At 35.8% G+C, this 23,180-nt stretch overlaps 1 protein-coding gene across 1 annotated transcript in view; it reads left to right on the plus strand.

Annotated features, from left to right (window-relative positions):
* Positions 1 to 21,750, plus strand: part of LOC128983115 (venom protease-like) — a 39,015-nt gene extending 17,265 nt beyond the window's left edge. The window contains exons 6-9 of the mRNA XM_054402281.1: positions 2,513 to 2,688; positions 7,575 to 7,694; positions 9,034 to 9,185; positions 21,579 to 21,750. Of these exons, the coding sequence (XP_054258256.1) occupies positions 2,513 to 2,688; positions 7,575 to 7,694; positions 9,034 to 9,185; positions 21,579 to 21,734 (604 nt within the window). The 3' untranslated portion in view covers positions 21,735 to 21,750. The remainder of the gene's footprint in view (positions 1 to 2,512; positions 2,689 to 7,574; positions 7,695 to 9,033; positions 9,186 to 21,578) is intronic.
* Positions 21,751 to 23,180: the final 1,430 nt, after the last annotated feature.

The raw sequence follows: 23,180 nt of genomic DNA on the forward strand, positions 1-23,180 counted from the left end.
AAAATATTAGTAGCTTACTATAAAATAAATAAATTTGTCAAGTTTGATCAAAATATTTCCATAAACAAGCAAACTACAACATATTTCAATATTCTCCATAAGAATAACATGGGCCGGGTTGTGACAGTCCGAACTGGCTCCGAACTGAACGTCCATAATAAGATATCCTGGGGTGCTTAAGTATCAGTTCATGCTTGTATTGGTTGATGTACAACAACGATCTTATTGAATGCAGTGCTTCAGGAAGAACTGTTTCCCAATACTTAACAGGTAAGTCCTGTGTTCTGAGAGCAACCATAATAGTTTTCAAAATAGTGCCATTGAATATCTCTACTTGGCCATTCCCTCAAGGATTATAAGCAGAAGAAAGGCTTGACGCAAGGCCATATGTTTGTAGGAAAGTTTCCTTCCTCTGTCTGAATGGCTGAAGGAAGGTATACTGAAAATTGTAAAAAGTTCTTTCAGTTTCTCAACAACGGTACTGGAATGAAGTCATATCTTGACAAGGGAAAGCAAACGGATACGTGAATACTTTATTCTGAATGATTCTCGACTCCGATAGTTAATATGTATGCTATACTTATTTGGTGTAGCACTTGGAATTAGGCCTTTAAAGTTCAGGCGCTCAAAATGTGCTGTAGCCGGCTTTTTAACGTGCCTTCATATTTACAAAACCTTGAGAGTCTTCATCAGTGGTAGCCATTATGGATTTTAGTCCCATAAGAGCAATGTTAACTTTGTAACAGAATTTCTAAAAACACCTGTTGTGATAAAATAATGATTGAGGTGTTAAAATTAAGGTTTGGTGGTCCTCTAGGGAATGAGGATTTTAGTTTTGTAATTTTCCTCTACCTGAGTTAATTATCGCCAATTAAGTCTTTAATTAAATAATTTATTAAGGAAATACAAAAACAAATATTTGAAATGTCATTTCCTCATTCCCTAGTATTCTATGTTATAAACCTAATTATAAATGTTAAAAGTGATATCTTTATAAATAACACCGGCATACTGCTTCAAATGATGGCATGTTCTGTCAAATTTAACATATTGCTCTTATGGGACTAAAATCCAATATGGCTACCACTGATGAAGACTCTTAAGCTCCAGCACAAATTTGACATTGGGCTGAAGTACGAGGAAATTCTTCCAGTGAAAAAGATACGTTTTTCGATCTTATCCACTGGTAAAATATTGTCACTCCTGGGTTGCACAGACTCATTTGGATACCATTTAAGTTTGGACAACCACACAATCGAGACATGGGGCAAATCCATTTTCCAGGGCCGTATTTAGGATGTATGAGGCCCCCGGCGGCTCTCACCAGAAAGGCCCATTCTGATTCTTTGAAGGTTGAATTTCAAACTTAAGGATTTAGAGATAACCATGGTATTGCTTCAACTCAATGAACTTAACCTTTCGATTCCAAAAAAGACGCAAAAGACCAAGGGGACTGGCTAATAAAAAAGACCATTAGTTTTTTTTTTTTTAAAATATTAGGGGTTGGTGCCAGACATGTTTCATTTCGTGGAGATGTCATCTTCATCTCCTTTGATCGGTGCAGAATCAAGAACGTCTTCTGTAGTTGTGGAGAAATAGTTAACATCTTGTGCAAGTGCGGGGACATTATCTTCGTCTTCTGTGATCACACTAAAATCATGAAGATCTTCAGAGTCTCTCGGACATTATCTTCGTCTCCCGCGGTCGAAATATAATCGTGGACATCTTCCACGGTCACGTATGAATACTGACAACTCCTACGTTAACGGAGAAATAATAGATTAACGTCTCCCACAATCGTGGAAAAACAAATTATCGGTGAAATAAATTGATCGACAAATTAGGCCATTAGTGAGGCCCCTGGTTGGCCTCTTGGCTGAGTAAAACAAATTTTTCTAGTTTTTACAAATACAAAATGTAAATAATAAACAAAGAATGACTGATATACATAAAAGAAAGTCTTAGGACATAAAACAGTTAATATATTTTAAAATGTGACCACAGTGTATAAGTCACATTCAGCAGTCAGCAGTAACTTCAGATAACGTAAAATCGTGGACGTGGCTGGTTGAACCAGCACTGCTATTGTAAAGTGTTTTGAGATTAGTTATTTGGTTTTGCGATACCTAATGGCTGAATGGTACTTTTTTTGGGTAGTTGTTAGACTGAAGTTTTATCACAGATATTTCCTGTGTTTGTTAGATTACAGTACTTGTAATAGGGAAATTATAAAAAAAAAATCCAGTAACTTTAAATTAATTGGCAATTCTTTTGAGAAAATAAAAAATATGCCACTCTTTCAATTACATTTTACAATTATTTTATGATATCTATTTTGTTAGTATTATAATTAATTGTATTATGGACCTTACTAATGTGACATAAGTGTTTAAGTTGATCATTGGCCATAACTTTTTATTAGTAACAAAGAGATTATAAATTATTTTTATTATTTTACATATTATGATTCACTATCTTATCGATTGTATCTCATTACCTGTTTTGCTTTTAGGATTTTTGCAAGATTCAGTGATATTGATCTTGACGATAAATACGATGATAAAGGAGCAATTGATATTGTTATACAAAAAAACAATACAATTGCTATTCATCCTGGATTCAAGAAAGATCAAAAGTTCTCTCATAATCTTGCAATTATCAAGATGAATTCAGACCTACCAGTTTCAGGTTAGCTTTATTATTATTTATGTGCTATAATTAGTAGCCTACAGTCTAACCTATATACAGCAAACCTCACTTGACAATAAAACACATTTTTATAAATCCACTAGGGAAAATCTAAAGCTGTCGCTTGTGAGAGAAAAACTTCAACAGCCTCTTCTGTCAGATGCTGCCTTCTTATTACTAGCTAAAACTACAAACAAAGAACCAATCAGCTGTTAAGCTTATATAGATGTTCAGTGCTGTACGTGTATCTAACCATTGAGTATACAACTGTGTAAAAGCTGATTAGTTTTAACTCGGCGTGCGTTGCTGTGCTTAATACCTATTATTTTAAATGGTAATCTTTTGTTTAAAATAAATAGTAAAAAAATATACCGTGAACAAAAATATAATATTTTATTTTACTTTAACGCCAGTGGATAAACAATGTTTCTTTTCATGAGATGTATAAATAAATAAGTTTTAGCACAGCCACCTCTAATACAAGGCCGCGGCGATCGAAAAGTGGCAACGTTGCATCCGTGTCTTGGTGCGCGGTCGTCTTACCATTACAGTGAATGGAGGAGTCGCGTACTCTACGTACATAATCGCGTTTCTACTACCCTTAATCATTAGTAATGACATTGAACTTGTTACTACAGCATGCCAGATAGATGTGATGTGCCTGGATGCAAAAATAATTACGAAAGCTCAATTATGTACAGTGTTCTAAAGATTCTAAGTGATCCGCTGCTTAAGCAACAATGGCTTCCTACTATTCTTCGGTCAAATAAGACATCTTAAAACAATTCTCATTTTTGAGTGAAACATTTTCACGAATATGAACTTAGATTTGTAAAAAAGTTTTAAGAATAAGACAATGATTCGTGTAAATATAGACGCAAGAAGCGAGTTTTAGGTATGAGAATGCCAGACTATTTACTTATTTATTTGTCTATCTTATTGATAAAAGCTGTTGTTAAGTGATTAAAATAACTGAAATAACTTGCACTTCGAAGAAATAAACCGGTGTTTCTATTAAGTAGGCCTACTAGTAAAAAATATTTACTACACCATCTAACAATAAAAGCATTATAGTCTCCGACTCCAGTCTGAATGTTGATGTGATAAAACAATTCTATTAATATTGTGGAAAGCCATATGCCATATGGAGGCCTAGCTTCTGAAATCGTTTACAAAATGAAAAACGTTTTGCTTAGTAACTATTCAAAGAAAATAAATTATTTATAGTGTCAGTATGCCTTCAAAATGAAAACTTCAAATTTTGTTGTCGCTAACTAATGGTTTCCTCAGGTAGACTAAAACATAATATTCCTATTGAAAATTGAAAATTAATTTTATCTGAACAAATTGTTAGAAGTTAGTCTCTACAAATCCCAAATTCTCTACAAATATTGAAGTGGCAATAAGTTAGTCCTACTGTATTACCATTCTTGGTATAGTAGCTATATTTTGTAAAATTTAAGACCAGTCTGTCTAGGAGTTTTTACTATGTTGAAATACTATGTTTAAATTATGATAATATAGATTATCAAATAAACAAAGAAAATACCGTAAAGTCCATCTATTTCCACATTTATCGTACTTACAATACGATAAATGCAACCAAAAACATGATGTTTGTATTTTAGTTTTAGACATATTGTAGTATGTTGCAATTTTTCACAAAAAAAACCTAAATTCTAATTTGTCTATTTTACCATACCCTAAAATCCACTAAAATGTGTAATTTAAATACTTTCATTCATTGATACAGAGCAGCAATACTCTCATTGATGTTTATAGCCTAGCACGAGTGCGGGAACCAGGCGGCGGGTGAGTGCGGCGTTGCCAGTTCGAACGTCGCGGCCTTGTATAAGAGGTGGCTGTGGTTTTAGGCATACCATCACGTGTGCACGAGTCCATGTGAAAAGCATGCATTTTCTAAATTTAAACTGGCGATAGTCAGGGATGCCCTTTTGCCTTATTAATGGTGATTGCAAAAGCAATACACAAAGCTTACCGGAAGATATCGACCTCTTCTACACCAGTGGCGAGTTAAAAAAAAAGGTTGTCACGAGTTGGTCTGTGAGGCGCTGCCATGATTTGTTGTCTTTAAGTTAATAAATCAGTTTATTTATTTAGTACTATTGTTATTTATTTCTATTGTAGTTTATTATTATTGTTATATTATATTATTGTCACTGTATTTGTCACTGTTGTTATTTTATTGTTTTTGTATTTATTGCTGTTGTTATTTGTTGTTGTTGTTATTATTTTTGTTATCTTTTTTGGCAACACAATTTTATTCAATGTTAATTATTACAATGCTTTATCATTGTTAGTCTACATTCGCTCAGGTTTTAGTTTGTTGTTCTTGCTGTCAAGTTCTTTCTATTAATTAAGTAGTAATCTTAGGTCCCATTGCATGTTTGGCTTGACCCTTAGTTGTAGTAACATTGAATGAGTATAAAAAAAAAATTAATAATTGTAAATTGGTTTGTTTGGACCATTGGAAGCAAAATAAAAAAATAATTTCATCCGGATGATTTGGATGAAATCATCTGAATTCTTGGGATTAAGACTATTTCTCCTTTAAACTTACCACTGATAATTTTTGCTTCAATCAATTTTGAATAACTTCTTGATCATCATCTTACGTGTTATATTAAATTACCTATAAAAAATTAAATTTACCATCATTTATATGTATTTACCGTCTTGTGAGTCAACAGTATAAGTGTAAATATATTATTACTAGTGTTATTAGAAGTATATCTGTTTGTTTTTTCAGACAGTTAATTTTGGTGTCATTTTTAAATCGCCAGTCTGGTAACGTTGCACAGCTTCGGTGGATTTAAGTTTTGCATTGGTATTATTGGAGTTCCTACTTTTAATGACAGTAATGTGGTGGGTTAATGACAAATTGAGAGGCATTTGAATACCTGAGATAGCACGCACAATTATTTTATCTTTAATTAATTCAATTAATTAAATTTATTATTTAATATTTAATATTTAATTTTTTTAATTTAATATTTAATTTATTGTTATTTATTTTTATAAATTAATTGAATTTAATTTTTGTTTTAATTTTTATCTTTTAATATTTTCTTAATAATTTATGTTAGATTGTGTGGGTATAGAACAAAAGATAAAAATATTAAGTCATTGCCATCCCTTTTATTGGTTATACTACTTTGATATTGGATTTTATGTTTACATAATATTTAATATTGGAGAATTTAAATGTTCTTGAGTGCACAGATGTGCTTCCATTGGGGGTTTAATAGCCTATATTTGTACTTATTCAAAAGTTAAACTAGAGGACCCATGCTGCTCCGCAGCGTTAAAATAAATATAATATCCGAGAAATAATCAAATCCCTGATTTTTGATTGAACAATACAGTATCTTGAGCTTAACTGATTCAAACGATCAATATCTCAGATTAAAGCCTATAATTTACTAATTATTTTGAGTCTAAATCATATAAAAGACCTGAACAATACTGGAGCTATTGAATTTTAATCATATAAAATACCTTATAAAAAATAATTTTAATATTTGTTGTTCACCTTGCGTGTTTGCTTGAAACTCGTCCGATTTGAAAAACTAATAGCTTAAATGTAAGCAGGTATTTCACTGAAGGATCTTGGACCAAAATATATAGGATTATATAATTATATAACTGGTAAAATGTATCTTAAATTGAAGTAAGAATTCTAATAAGAATCAAATTATGATTTTGGTCGAGAAATGCAGTAGGTATATAATATACCTACTGCATTTCTCGACCAAAATCATAGGTATATATATGACGATACATGATGGCAAATCTGTGCGTGCATACCTTCAATTTGAGACCTCAATCATGAAAATCGGTCGGGTAGAAGCCTATTTTTAAAATAGTGGTTCTTGTGCAAAAACCCAGAGATTGTTTGGACCACATTCCATCCTTGGTCGACATGGCACTTTTCCAGATTGGAAAACAATAGTGACTGGGTAAAATTATTTAGGATAAACGCTTAAACCTTAAAAATAATCGGTGGGTGCTGCAAAACTCTTTGTACACCAGCAAATGTTGAAAGAGTGTGAGTCGCAGTAACTCAAAGTCCAAAGAGATTTGCCAGGAAGCTGTTGTTGTTGAAAGCTTTACGTTGGCTCCTTTTTGGAAGGGGGGGGTTTCTAATAAGCTAATTGAAGTTCGAGGTTTTTCAAAGTCACCCCACAGATTTGCTTGAACCGAAGCTAAGAATTGTCCAAAAACTAAAGTGATTCCTGAAGAAATGCTGGAGGAGTATTTGATGGAGTTTTCAATTGCCTAATGTCAAGTAGGACAAGGACGTCACTTGCAGGATTTCGTTCTCAAGAAATGGAAAAATGACTTTGTTAAGTTAAAATTGCAAAAGATAAGCTGTGTTTTGATGTGCTATTTATATCCATACGGTGAATATTATTGAGTTTGTACTGCTTATAAATTGGGGTGCTTTCATTGCCCCACCCTGCATATGGATTAGCTGTCGCAAATTTTTTACTAAAAAGAATGAAGTTGTGTGAGCCAGTCACAGATTGCGCTAGTGTCTAAAACTCTTTTTTTTTACCTTATTTTTCGTTACTGACATAGTTGCTGGGTCACAACAGTTGCTATAGCTCATAATAAGTCATTCCATCAGTTTGACTTGGTAAAAACCATCATGTAATCGGCAGAAATCAGTACGTAATTTAGATCAGCGCAATCTGTAGGTGGCTCACATCAACTAAGACAAATTTTATTAAAAATCTGGCTACAACTTTAACATGGGGATGGAATGTCTGGTTGTTGTATTAATAGTCAAAGGTAACACTAGCTTAAAACCCCTTAATACTTCAAAACTGTGTTTCTCTGCTAAAATCACTATACATTTTCAGATTATACAAGACCAATATGTCTTCCAACTCCAGATTTTACTGGGAAGACATTTGAAGGTGAAACCGCTTACTTCGCCAGCTGGGGGCAGACAGACAATGACCGCGAGCTGAGTCGTAAACGTGGGTAACATTAACATTACATCCTCAGGATTCATATAATTCAATTGTATCATGTTTGGTGAATAAGCAAGTACGGTAAGTTGTATAACCCGAGAAATACCTGGCTCAATTTGAGGTAAAACAGTGTGTGAGAGTATGCCAGGATTCTTGTGTCCATTTTACATTACTTATTTATTTAAAAGTCCCATCTGAAAATAATGTCTGTGTAAGGAATAGTTATTTGTGCAACTAGTGGAGCAATGGTTTCTCGAGTGAGGCGACTGCACTTTGTACTCAAATTGCACATTATATTTTTCCTACAGTTACCATAAAACAAACAAATTGGTAAAGAAACGTGCCATCACGTTGCAAATCTGGAGTGAGACAAAGTAATTAGAATGAGACAATGTTAACATTGTCTCACTGATGAGCGAATTGGCCACTTTTGTGCCTTCACGTTGCAAATCTGGAGTGAGACAAAGTAATTAGAGTGAGACAATGTTAACATTGTCTCACTGGTAAGCGAATTGGCCACTTTGCTTTCTCAAATCAGTGAGAGAACATGTTGTTAGGTAACTGTAGGAAAATGAATGATTACAATATTTTGACGGCAATCTATGTGTGGAATCGGGCCGTCGCTTATGTGCGTCGCTGGTCCATGTGAATGAAAAATTTCGTACTATTGCAGTAGCGAATGTGTTAATTTATCAATTAACCTTTGAACTCTATGTATTACTGAGTATTTAATTATTCAACATAAGCCACTGTTTCCTAGAAAAAAGAAGATCCAATTAAAGGTCAATTTACGGGCGAAGTTGACTACCTAATAAATTTATTTTTTTTGTATATCTATCATTTAGCTTTTTGCCCTTTTTAGCGAATTTCTCATATAAGGAATAAGCTATTACCGTAGGTCTCATGGTAAGACCTAGACCCGGGACCGATTTATTATTTCGTTTTGAGGTACCCATAGGCCAAAAACACCCTCCGTTCAAATTCGTGTGTGTGTGTGTCCTTTAGCACGATAACTCGGGCAAAAATGATCCGATTTTTATGAAATTTTATACAAACATTTAAACATACGTTTATTTGAACGAGTTCGCAAACCAGCATGATTGGACTATAGGAACGGGGCTTTATTGGGGGCTTATGGGTTGAACCATCAAAGATCAAATCCGAATGGGATAGTATATCCTATTGCACATAGTACATGAATTGTGAAAGGCAAAACTTTACTACCATAAAAGTTTTGGCCATTCCATGAGATAATTTCAAGTATTTTCATAGTACACAGTAGATAAATTTGGTTTCATACCTAGATTTTGCTCGTTTTTCAATTACTACTTTTGTCTGTTGACAGGCCATCATCAGCTGATCCTGCATGAACTACAAGCCACTGTTGTCAACCACGCAGAATGTAAAGACAACTATAGAAACTATCAGTCAGATGATTTCATCATTGTTGGATGGGATTTAATCTGTGTTTCTATTCCGGTCAACAAAAGCTGTCAGGTATAAAATAATGTTTTACAAAGCTATACATAAAATATATCATCAGCTATGAAAGATTACGATACATAAGATTGGGTAAACAATTTAGCTACGTACTCCATTCACAAAGAATTCCTACAGAAAGTAGATAAAACATGAATATGAAACAGACTTCATGTTTTATAAATTTATAATAGAACTAGCTGCTGTACCCGTGCTTCACAACGGGAAGATGTACAGGGTGGGGCAGGGAAGTATCCCTAATTTTGAAGGTACATTAAAAGACAACCAAAAAAGTTAGAACCAAACTTTTTATTGAGATTAAAAGGTTACATCTGGGAGTTTATTTTAATATAACTTTACTTGGTTTTAAACCGCATATCCTGCAAGTGGTGTCCCTAATCTTAAATGCATTGCTGTTCTGGAGCTAATCTGGTTCTGGAGCTCATAATAACTTTGTGAAGCATTTGTTGTGGAATGCGGCAAAATTCAAGGCGAATTGCATCCTTCAAGGCATCTAGGGTCTTCCCTTGAACTACCCTAGGCTTAGCATCACTCCAATAGAGCATATTCTGCTGATTTACCGCTCCAGAAATATGGAAGTGTGCCTCGTCACTAAACAAAACCCGAGCAACATGAGGCAGTGCCGCAATTAAGATTTCACATGCCTGCATTTGTTGTTGCCAGTCCCGTTGTGTGAGTTCATGAGCAACTACCCTATTGTATAGATGGAGGTGTAAGTCCCCATGGAGAATACAAGGAACAGTACGATTAGACAACGCCAGCGCGGATGCATGCTTACAAGCAGAACTTTGAGAAGACTGCAAAATCGATCATCTGACAAGGTCAATGTTTTCAGGACTCCGGACGGTTCTTTGAGCTCCAAATATCCTTCGCAATACACCACCACATACACGAAAGTAATTCACCCACACCAAATTGTAACAGCTTTGCGACAGGTCACCCAATAACAAGTTTGCAGCCAACGGTAGCTGCACAGCAACAATAGACTGATTCTTGGAAAAATACATCTCGAGTGCAAAAGCACATTGCTCACTCGAACAAGCCATGTCTACTACTGAATGTTATATTCTTAGAAATTCCCAAAATAAAAGCTTCATTTGAGCCTATAACCCCAATCCTCCAGCACACCCCCACTACTCACAGTGCCATCTTAAAAGTAGGGATATTTCCCTGCCCCACCCTGTACTATACTGCCTAATCCAAACACTAGTTGAGTATTTCGAATTTTTAAACAAAAAGCCAACAAATTTATAGAGAAAGTATAAGTTGCATCTATACGCCAGCAGTTTTCTTTTCACAGTCATAACTTGATAACGGCTTGACAGATTTTAACGTTTGAGGTGTCAAATTAAAGGTATTTTCACGTAGATGTCCAAATACGTCTCAGAATATTAAGAAGGGGCATCACTTAAGTACAGTTAAGGGCTAAAGTTTGGGAACAGTGGCGCTATCTGTTGACATTAGATCAAACCATCAAACTTAATTCCCTTTGTTTACAACTAAACATATGGACGTAGTTTGAAATAGTTTTCAAGTTTAACCACAGACTGCAGGACTTATTACGGGGTGCACAGAAGGAGCCTCCCCGAAGTTTGTGACCATTACACGCTAAGAACGGCATCAAATCGGGTGCACCCCGTGCAACACTGACATCTCAGCGGCAAATCCTTCTACAACCGGAAGACTTCGATAAATGAATCTGCCTAAACGGTCTTTTTCAAGGCCATTAGTAACGATCTCGATTAATGTCAAGGGAATATTGAGAGACAAAGAAGTATTACTGTCTGATATGTACAAGACGTACGAATGCGACTTCCTCATTGTGCAAGAAACACACCAGGGCATTTTAAAACCTAGACCCAACATAGAGACTGATTCTAGAGAGACCTCATGATCAATATGGTAGCGCTGTTTTTGCCAGGCCATACATTGACATCACCTCAGCTTCGCTGACTGAGGGGAACAATACTGAGATACTAACGGTCAGGACACTACAGTACAGTGTCACCTCTTTGTATAAGCCTCCCGAATCTCAGTATGTATTTACAGATGAGCCCAATAATCTATGCTATGATGACATTAATTTTGTCTTGGGGGATTTTAATTGTCAGAGCATTGCTTGGGGATACAAAGAGACAAGTGAAAATAGAACAAAACTTTAAACCTGGGCTGAGGCAAATGACCTGCAGCTCATACATGATCCTAAGCTCCCTTGCTCCTTTAACAGCGGTAGATGGAAGAGAGGTTATAACCCTGACAACATCTTTGGGAGCAGCAGGATTGCCTCACAGTGTGAAAAGTCTGTAGGTAATCCGATTCCCCGAACTCAACACAGACCTATAGTATGCACCGTTAAGTGCTGTTGTTAAACCTGAAGTTGTTCTTCTAAGGCGCAGGTTTAATTTCAAAAAGGCCAACTGGACGGGTTTTAGGTAGATCATTGACAGATAAATCGCCAATATCCCTCAACAACCTGATATGTATGACTCCTTCGTCAAGCTTGTCTAGCAGGTTTTGAGAAAAATGATACCTAGAGGCCAGTGGCGTTGCTTGGTTAAATTCTAGGGGGGGGAGAAACCTCAAATTTCCCAACTGCTTAACACAGATTTCCCAACTATTACCCTGCTCCAAATACCACAAAAAAGGTATAAAATATATTTCATGTGACTGACGTGAAAAATATTTTTGAATTTCTTGTAAACACTAACAAACAACATAATTGAACAGAAGAGCTACATTGCTTGCACTTTCAAAATTCAAACTCGCAGTCTCGCAGACGAATCATCAACACAGGACAGGATCAAGGTAGCCAACATACGTCCAATAAGGAACAAAATTTCTTGTAAACGAAATTCCAACAAGCTATACCGCTAATTGATTATTGATTTCTTAAAATAAGGTGTGTTTAGCCATGGTTTAGTTTTGTTTAATCAAATTTAAATTAAATCAAAGAAGCGTCAAGTTTATTTGTCCAAGTCAAAGAAATTTTAACTTTGATGGATTTTCGCAAATAGGTATTTAAATTTTGTTTAGTTTAAAAATATATTTTTCTTGTATCTGACTTCCCAACTGTCCCAACTCGTGGCAAGGAAATTCCCAACTTTTCTCTTTCCCAGATTCTAGGGGGGGGAGGCTCCCCCCCCTACCCCCCCCAAGGCGACGCCCCTGCTAGAGGCTGTCGAACCCATTACATCGCAGGTTTCTCTGAAGAGGCAAAGCCACTGCTAGAACGATACCATCTCTCTCTTTGACAATGATCCCTTTGCTGAGGACACACTTCTAGCAGGTGGAGAGCTTATGTCAGTCATTGCCGAAAATCGCAAAACTAAGTGGTGTGATCTTGTGGAGAGTTTAGACATGCAGGTGAACAGCAGACGGGCCTGGAAGTTCCTCAAGAACATAAATGGAGATGTAGTACGTTGTGTACAGGGCCATATATGGCAAAAAGCTGCACTTTTTGATTGAGACATGGCGCTTTCAGTGGTCATTGCTGCTACCAAAAAGGAACTTTTCAGATAGGGAGCCACTTCAAATTCCGTGTAGGACACCAAAATGGCGGCCATTAAAGATGGCCGCCATATGCCCTCGTACTGTTGCACAATTTTTGTTGTATCTCAGCTTCTAATAGTCTGATTTCAATAAGTATTTTTTTATATTAAAGCTGTTTTGTAGAGGAAACTTTTTTATATTGGACATTTAACTGTAGAACCTAAGCGTTCTGCAGAATCTTTATAAAAACTAAAAACTAAAAAGAAACAATATTTTATGAAAGTTTTGGTCCGTAACATTAAAGTTGTGCTAAGAACTCGTCTTAAAATGAAAAAGGGACATGTAAAGCATTAAGTAAATAAAAAAGAGATAGTAGGCTTTAGAAAAATCACATATTTTACTACAGTATGAAGCGGGAATTAAAAGGAGGTAACAAACTATTATGATAAAAAAAAAAAACAATAAAAATCAAGGAAGAGTCTACATGTAAATTGAGTGCTTCTCTATAATTTCGGATCACGTAGTCATCTTATTCATCTTACTTATCGATACAAAGTCGACACCCGGAGCAGTTCTTGCAAAGTAGTGTGCATGGAACTAGCCTTCTAACAGGAGCATCTTGTTGGCATTCAGTGGAACTACACTTAACTAATTCTATGCAGGCTGCCATAATTGGAGGAAGAGAAGACCAAACAGTCTGACATAATTGGAGGAAGAGAAGACCAAACAGTTGTCCACTCCTCAGCAACCCTGGTCCATATCCCATCCGTCTGGCTCTGGAGTGTTTCCTTCACTGAGCATGCTCGACCCTAAACCTGGCCTGCCCTGATGCTGATTGAAGGCAGTGCTGCCTTAGTGCCTCTCTAGTTGGGGGTAGACTTTGTCAATCACGATTCTTTGAGTAAAGAGAAACTTTCTAATACCATTAACTAAAAAAATCATCAGCATCTTTGTAGTAAAACAAGAAGATAAACTTCTCCAGGACTTGTAAAGTCTTGACATAAATTGACTCTTGTGGTAGGGAGATTGCATGAAAGGCTGTTGTAGCTTCAGGAGATGATTTCCACACAGTCCAAGCTGTCATTTTTCCTTTCATTGCAAATTATGAAGTCACATCTGATCTTGTGAATGCATGAAATCCTCTCAATGCAACGTGTTTGTGCTCACCCATACCATAGGCAATTTTTTTTGTCTATCCCCATACTCTCAAATATTGCATTAATATTTATAAATCTTTGACTCTTCCCAGCACCGAAGAGAACCCACATCTCCTGAAGTCCAGGAGTTTTGAGGATGTGTAAAAAAGATATTGCTAAAACAACCATCAGTATCTGCTGTAAAAATAAAGACATTTTTGCTCCATGTTCGACATTGTCTTTGGCGTGGTGGAAAGTCCTGCCGTCAGCTTCTTCCTGTTGCTTGCATTTGACTCCATCAATTAAAGATTTATCAGGCCGAGCCACACGAATAATGTCATCGATCTCAGTGATGATATGTGTCCTTTGAAAATTGGAAAGTGCATGTTCTCCAAGTAACTTGAAGATTTCTGTCTTATTTTTATCGTAGCGGAGGAAATCGCTCCAATTGATTGGTAGCATATTTCCTTATGTCACTTGCTGACGAATACCAACGCCTCTCTTATTTCGAACACCTTTCTTGGGACATGCTTTTGAGTAAGTATGCCATGAAATATGTATTCTATTTACATGGAACCTCTCAGCATAATTGACAATTATGTTTTTGAATTACGAACTGCAGTATTCTCCAAAGGTGCGTGATGTTTTTGGTAGAATAGCATGTACTAGTGCTGCTCCATCGAAAATAAATGTATTCCCAAATCCTTCAAATTGTGGTTGGTCAACGGTTTCTTCAAGGATTTTCAATAGCTGAGATTTTTGACATGATCTAAGAACGTCATTTGAAGAAAGCGATGATGGTGCACTGGTATTTTTCGTGTTGAAAAAAGTTTTTCCAAATCCAACCTTCTGTTATGGCTTACAATAAAAGCCCTAGAAAATAGTTCAACATAATTTTTATGTCAGTATTATTGGGGTGAGAACTGTTTTTGGTTCAAAATTGGACCAATTTTTTTAATAGGAGCAAATACACTTACATTTGTCAGTTGACTGTTAGAGACACGAAAAAAGCGAAACGCCACAATAATACAGAATGAAACAAATGGTACGAAATAGAAACACCCCCCTGCAGAAAACCTGCAGAATAAGCGAATTTCAACTTGTCTGATTACATTTTCACTCAAATTTTCCATAAATAAGACATATTTATTCCCAATTTAAAAATAACATTAGATTTAACGAGTGCTTAGGTTTGCTGCTACGGGGAAGGTAAATAGTGTTTTTTGACCAAACGTTAGTAGCATAGGATTAAATAAATAAATTTTACCAATTTAATCAGCATAAACAAGTAAACCACAACAGTGTAAATTTACTCCATAAGAATAACATGGGATTTTTTTTAATTTACGCTTGTTTTTAATTTTCTCTGTAACCGTTAGGCATACAACAGTGCTTCAGTATACTAAATTATTTCTTTTTTTAAGCTCTACAAAATAATGGTTTGGAAAGAAATTGCAAAATTTTATGTGTTTAGGTTCGACAATGGTAAAAACCGATTTTTACCCCATAAAACCCCCATAATTCGCCGTTCTTATGGTCCGGTCATGCTGGTTCGAAAACTTGTTTAGTATAAATGTAGGTATACGTGTTTATACCAAATTTCATAAAAATCTGATTATTATTAGGACAACTATAATGTTACTGACTAAAACTTTCATAAAATATTATTCTTTTAGTTTTTATAAAGATTCTGCAGAACGATTAGGTTTTACAGTTAAATGTCAAATATAAAAAAGTTTCCTCTACAAAACAGCTTTAATATAAAAAAATAATTATTGAAATCAGACCATTAGAAGATGAGATACAACAAATATTGTGCAACAGTACGAGAGCATATGGCGGCCATCTTTAATGGCCGCCATTTTGGTGTCCTACACGGAATTTGAAGTGGCTCCCTATCTGAAAAGTTCCCTTTTGGTATCAGCTATGACCACTGAAAGTGCCATATCTCAATCAAAAAGTGCAGCTTTTTTTTGTGTACACACCGTACTAATGCGACAAAACCAAAAGACAATTTTACAACAGTTACTGCCGATCAAGTCGCTACCAACCTTCTTTTAAATGGCAAAACCTATGGAAGAAAATACCGGGAGCCTGTTGTGCGTGATGAGACTAGTGAGAATCACTTCCTGGGAGAACCATTCACCATGTCCGTGCTTAAGCTGGTCATTACAAGCTTAAAGACTAATAGAGCTCCAGGTATTGACGAGATCAGAGTTGGAACAACTAAAGAACCTAGGTAAAAATGCCATGAAATGGTTGTTGAGCCTCATGAACATGTCTGTAAGCCAAATGCATATACCAAAGGCATGGAAAAAAGCTCGTGTGGCTGCACTGCTCAAACCTGGAAAAGATCCAAACGATCCTAAGAACTTTCGACCTCTTTCTCTCTTTTGCCACACATATAAAATCTTAGAACGTCTTATACTCAATCGAATCGGCGATTTTCTGGAACAAAAGATCATTCCACAACAGGCAGGCTTTCGATCAGGTAAGTCTTGTTGTGGCCAAGTTTCAAACCTGACCCAGCTCATTGAGGATGGGTTTGAGAGAAAACAGATCACGGGTGTCGCTTTTGTAGATTTAAAAACTGCCTACGATTCCGTAAACCATCGAAGACTCTTGGGAAAAGTGTACAGCATTACCAAAGACTATCAGCTGAATTCAATGATAAGCACTTTTCTTCCAGGTGGTTTTTCGTGTCCCTTCAAGGCAAGAAAAGTAGATGGAGGAATCAAAGAAATGGATTGCCTCAGGGTAGCATCTTAGCCCCAGCTCTTTATAACATATACACTAACAACCAACCGTTGCCAAACGCTACACGTCAGTATATATATGCCGATAATACAGCGGTGGCGGCACAAGGTAGGAGTTTTGAAGAGGTGGAACAGAAGCTGACTGTGACTCTTAATGAACTTTCCCAGTACTATGACGCAAATCACCTCAAGCTGAACCCTGCTAAGACCCAAGTTTGTGCCTTTCACCTAAACAAGTTGAATGTGAGGTGGCGGGGAGACCGTCTATAGCATTGTCCTACACCCAAATATCTTGGTGTCATACTGGACCGCACACTGACATTTAAGGCACATACATGATCCCCTTTTTTGTATTGCAACAAGAGGTAAAGTCTCAGCGAGGAATAATATCATCAGGAAGCTCACCAGCAGATGCTGGGGTGCTAACCTTAATGTCCTCAGAACCTCAGCTTTAGCGCTCAGTGTGTCGGCTGCGGAGTTCGCTGCACCAGTATGGAATGCATCGTCACATGCAATAAAAGGTTGACATTGCAGTCAATGGCATGGCTCGGATTGTAACTGGGTGTTTGAAACCAACCCCAGTATACAAATTCTATCCTATCATAGGGATCGCCCCTCCATCAATCCGACGTGATGTCGCTGCCGGCGCAGAAAGGACTAAGCAAGAGACAGTCCCTTGTCACCCATTACATGGCCACCAACCTGCAGAGCGACAGCTTCGGTCCAGAAAGAGCTTTTTATCACGGACACGAGTCCTGGATGGATCACTCTCAAGCAATCGGGTGGCAAGGTGGGAGGCCACGTTGACTAACCCTCCCATACCAGCCAGGGAGGAACTGGCTCTTGGTGGAGGCCTGCATTACACGGTGTGGAAGACCCCAAATCGAATCAGGGTCGAGGTACCAAAATGCAAGACAAACATGCAGAAATGGGGTCTTTTACCAGACGAAGAAAACATCTTGTGTGCGTGTGGTGCTGTTCAGGATCCTGGCCATCTGCTGATCTGTCCACGCCTAGACCAGTCTTGCACATTAGATGATATTTTAAAAGCGAATGACAAGAAGCCATATCGGTAGTTAATTTTTGGAAAAGCGAAGTCTGATTTCCGGACACGGAAAGTAAGTAGGTCTTATTACATCCAGCGCAAAGCCGGAATTTTATATTTTTATTGAAACAAGTCTGGTTCATAAATAAAAAGTTTCCTAGCAAGACCTGACAACAAATTGTTTGTAATAGTTGAATTTATTTAACTTACATTGTATTTTACTGAATTATCATGTAGTTTTGGTTACAGTTCGGTGTGATTAAGTGAATGTTTGAAAGTGATTATTCACAGTGCAGTTACCCGTTACATTACCATATTATCATGTAATTTACAATGTGTATCAACATTCCTTTGTAGTGTTTTCTGTTGATTGGTTAAGTTTCATATTTTATCTAAATTTCAAATTAAATGCCATCAGTAAGACAAAAAACTGTGCATGAGTGGCTGGAGGGAACGGAAACTAGACCACTTGCATTGAACCTCCCAATTTGACGGATACTGAATGGCAGTACCGCCGTGGTGATACATACAATCTCGGACAAATGAACGTTATATTTTTACATTGTGGTGGCTTACATTTTAAGCAAGAAAAGACTGGCCGAGACAGTTCAATTTGTACTCTTTATTGCCATAAATGAAAGGTTTGTTTACATCATTTGCGACATTTTCGTAATTCACCATACTTTCAGGAACTTTTTGGAAACTCCCAATCTGAAAACAGGGCTGTGAAGCTTGAATCCAGAAATTATCTAGATAAAATTCGTCGATTCAATTCCGCCTTTGCCATGGTCAGCTCTGAAGCTCATTTTGACGAGAGGTTCACAAAGGGGATCTAAAATTGCAAGATCCATGACATGTTTTACCACCGAGTAGGTAATATAATTCTTTAAGAAGGTCATGATCCTGAATACGCACATATCTATAAGTACAACGTTGGCAGTGGAACCCAACAGCGCATGTAAAACAATTCAAACAAAAAATGCAATGAAAACATATATGCAGGAAATAGGATCACAATGCTAACCCATTTGCATAATCTTTTAAAACTGTGGCAGATATTTTTAGGGGCGAGAGCTCGGAGGATTCAAGTTAGATTCTTATGTGCATAGTAAGAGACAAAAGAAGTGACTTCCCTAGCTACAATGATGCTACCTGTATAGATGTCACAGCTATTTTAAAGCTGAAAACAGAGCACCACCTGGCCAAATAAATCTTTGTTTTTTTTTTATTTTCAAAAACTAATAGTGTTAAACGTGAATCCATTCTAGATACGTCGTTAAGTACACTCTTATGTTCCCAACCGGAGACTTTGGTTGGGGCACCTAATTTAAACACGCCTAAAATAGAACATATCGTAAAAATAATTTAACAATGCTATAGTAGTTAGTACGTGTCGTACTGGTTGGCGTCAAGAGAGGGATTTTAGCTTGCTACTTAGGTCTGAAAAGCTCACTTTGCAGTGTGTGGTTGACATCTAATGTTCTCATAGAGGGCACTCGCCTACAGTACATAAGAGATAACCAAAGCAGTATGAAGACGGACCTATATTTAACAAAAAGCCACCAAATTTATACAGAAAGTATAACCTGCATTGTAATTAACTGTCCAACTGATTAGTTAAAAATATATCAATAACATTCTTTTCATAACTTGGACACTTAATTAAATCAAAAGCAGAGCCTGGGGGGATACAGCAACGTTTATACAGTAGAATATTTTTCATTTTAATTTTCAATGACATATTTTTGGAATAAATAATTAATATAATATGACAACGTTTAAGAATAAATTAACCAATTTTATAGTTGTATAAAATATTATATTTTATGTCTTTGGATCAGCTGTCTTTAATTGTGAAATATTTGGCAGTTCTGATGTTTACATTGAAATGTCAAAGCAAAGGTAAACATTGTACATTTTCTCATGCTTCCATGGAGACCAATTAATATTTACTTCTTGAAACCTCGCCTCAAAACTTTGGACATCCAAGGGGCGTAGCCCAAGAAGAACTCAGGGAAGTGAATAGGCCTATGGCGTTCCTAGATATGTGGACCAACTTTGTGCTTAATTTTGGCTGTATCGGTTTAGTACTTTAGTTGTGACTGCTGATAGCTGCCCAGACAGACAGACAGACAGACACCAACTCAATTTTATAATAGTACTAGCTGTTGTACCCCGTGCTTTGCAATGGGAATAGGACACAAAATAGAAACATTTAATCTTTACATCTGTTGCATATAATAGTTACATATCCGCCAACGCTTTTAGAAACAAAATTCAACTTTTATGGCCTTTAAGTAATGACTTAAATCTGGTAAGTAGTGGATACCACCATTTTGGTTTTGATTAATTTTAAATCTTGTGTAGGCTGATATGAGAAAAACTGACCAAATCTTCAAATAAAACTTTCACACACGATTTACCTTCATCTCCCTTAATTACATATCTTTTAATTTATAATTGAAATTTTAGAGAAAGAGCAGGTAACCGTCTGTGGTGGATAATAGACATGGATAGAGCGATAAGGTTGTGGTCTGAAGATAAAGTGGACTTGGGTTCTGTGGCTTTGGGGTTTGGCATTGACATTAGTTATTGAATAAAAAAAAATGTTCTTGTTGTTATCAACAGCCTACATATTTGATATAAGTTAATAGGTTTTTTCTTCTTCTAAATACTAAAAAACCTACATTAAAATTGTATCCTCTTGTAACCATCCTCAGTTGGTCTATGAGGATGGTTATTCTATGAAGAAATTAGTTTTATTTACAGTAACTACAAATCACTCAAGCTATGTCCCGAAAAACTGATGTTTTTTTATTTATGTTTATTTATTTTTTTTATTCTAGCATAGAAATTTGAAAGTTTTACCATGCTTTAAGAATAAATGCATTTTTAGTTATTGGCCAAGTCACTACAGTTGCATTTTAATATTGAAAAAGCATATCTTAGCAGACAATTTAAAGGAGACTTATACGTCATTTTCCCAATCCAACAATTTTTTTAACACACAAAAAATAGTCTGATATGACTAACGCTAACATAGTAACTTTTATGAGCTGTTTATCCTGCAGGGTATTATTGAAGTTAACCACAACAGTTACGACGCCTAAGAACTAACTTGTTTTTACTGAGAAAACAAAACAAATTGTCTTATATTTTGCCTTATAAACATTCTTAGCTTGGTTCTTTAGCAACTATCATAATGTGATGCTGTCATCACTATATATAGATATATATTCAAATTTTAGTTGGAATTTATTTAGATTGGTTTTAATATAAATTATATAAATTATATTTTTCTAAAGTTTAATATTGTTTAAATAATTTTATTTAAAAGGATAGTTGGTCCAGTTATGATTATCAGTCGCCACGCGCTTACTTACAGATATGAGCATCCTGTTGTTGTCCTCGAATAGACTAACCAATAGGAATCGTTTATTTCAAGGATTTACCAAATATGGCAATGTAGATTATGGCGAAACTAAGAGAGGGGATTTTTGCAACTCATAGGTTTTTAGCTGAAGAAGAGATCATTCTCTTCCATAGCCTCCTGCTGGCAGCACTCACCTTCTGAGTTGTAAGTAGTCCCTCGGGTTACTGCTTAATCAGCCAAGTTCAGTAGTACTTATTGTAATGTTTTAACTTATAAATTTCTAGCTACCGACAAAACTTAGGACTTACCCACAAACCTTTCTCGAATATCAGAGAGCTCACTCAGCCATGATGCTGTTGGTTTATTTTAAAGTAACAATAATAAAGTATGATAATTTAGTGTAATTATGTAACACTGTGAAAATATTTGAATTTATTTAAAAGTATGATAATACAACTTGTGTTTAATAAAGAATAGTATTCATAATTGTTGTTCGTCATTGCCAACCATCCTGGCGCACGACAATAAATTATTTAATTTTTTACCAAAGAATGTTTGATATACTTATTGATATTAATTTTTGGTTTGCAGGGTGATGCTGGCAGCCCTCTGATGCTCAAGATTAAGGACACCTATGTCTTGATAGGAGTGGTAGCTACGCACGGGTGTTATAATGAAGTATTCCCACGGTTGTTTACAAGACTGTCAATATACATGGACTGGATTATTTCTAATTTAAAAATATAGAATGTATTTATCGTGTCATTTTCTTTTTCGTTGATGCTACATACAAAAAACTTAGATGAAAGATTTGAAATTTCTTGAAGGCTACAGAAAGTTAAATATTACCTAAGTAGACAAACATGGTGCATTGTGTTAAATAAACGCTGATTTAATATCAATACTCTGTAAGTTAAAGAACAGCAACTTCGTCAATCTGAAATATTCAAGCATTTCTTGAATTAGTCCAGTCAAATGGGGTTGAAAAGGGGTTGAAGTGAAGTGGAAAGTGTATGGGTAATTGTTTTTTAATTCTTACTTTACATTTTTGGGGGTGCTACACATATCGTTTGAATATATCTTTACAACGAAAAGAGATATCTAAAAACGGATTTTGGCATTGAAATCTGCGTGAAGATCTAGTATTTAATGATGTGTCACAACACTATCATTGCATTTAAAAACATTTATTATTTATACCCAATATATTGGATCCAAGATGGCGGCAAAAAACGCGTTCCCTATTAAATGAAGTACTAACCGCCTAATATTGGCTGTGGTTTCAAGTCAATTTCTTGTAAAATGTGTATAAAAATGGATGTGGTATTTTTTTTTTTTTAATTTGTCCAATATTGAGAAAGCCGCCATTATTATTCAAGATTTTATAGGTTTCCCGTGCAACGATTTTGGCAAATTTTTAGTCTATTCTATGTCACTATGCACACCAAACACTACAAAATAAAGCCACCAAACGTTTTCTTGTAATTTTTTAACGATCCCTATGTTTGTTGTTTTTAGTTTGCTTAGACTATAACGATTTTTAAATTTTTTAAAATTTTCTCATATTTGCGGAAATAAATTTTGTTGTACAACTTCAGATTCGTGTTCAGCACCCAAATAAAATCTATACATTAATTTGAAACTGTTTTTCTTAAAACAGCTAATTTGAGAGAACGGCTGGGTGTAGAAACTCGGTAGAGGTGTCTGAAGATAGGTCTTGGTCTGTAGATGAACCATCGAAAGAGAAACGAGGTAAATTCCCTGAGGGATTTGCCGCAGTGGCCTTTAAAATTCTCTTCCCATGTTAATGTGCTTCTTATGGAGGAAAAAAACGGGGTTTTTTCCACAGCTAATTTGAGAGAACGGCTGGGCGTAGAAACTTAGTATGGGTGTCTAAAAAAGGTCTCGGTCTGTAGATGAGCCATCAAAAGAAAACAAGGTAAATTCCCTTGGGGCTCGGCCCCAGAGGCCTTTAAAGTTCCCTTAGCAGATTTTTTTACAATATGACCATATCGTAATTTTACACTACTTTTAACGAAGCAGCTGTTAATATTAAAATTGTATTAGAAAGGTTAGTGTTAGGAGCATTTATTTACGGAATCTGTCAAAATGGAGTGTTTAAATTATTATTTATGATTTTAAAATTGTTTTCCACTGAATGGCAAGTTTTTGTGGTTTGAAAAAGATGATGAA

The sequence above is a fragment of the Macrosteles quadrilineatus genome, unplaced genomic scaffold, assembly GCF_028750875.1.
Source record: "Macrosteles quadrilineatus isolate MER2022 unplaced genomic scaffold, UCM_ALF_1.0 Scaffold_1__1_contigs__length_201487025, whole genome shotgun sequence".
NCBI classification, from domain to species: domain Eukaryota; kingdom Metazoa; phylum Arthropoda; class Insecta; order Hemiptera; family Cicadellidae; genus Macrosteles; species Macrosteles quadrilineatus.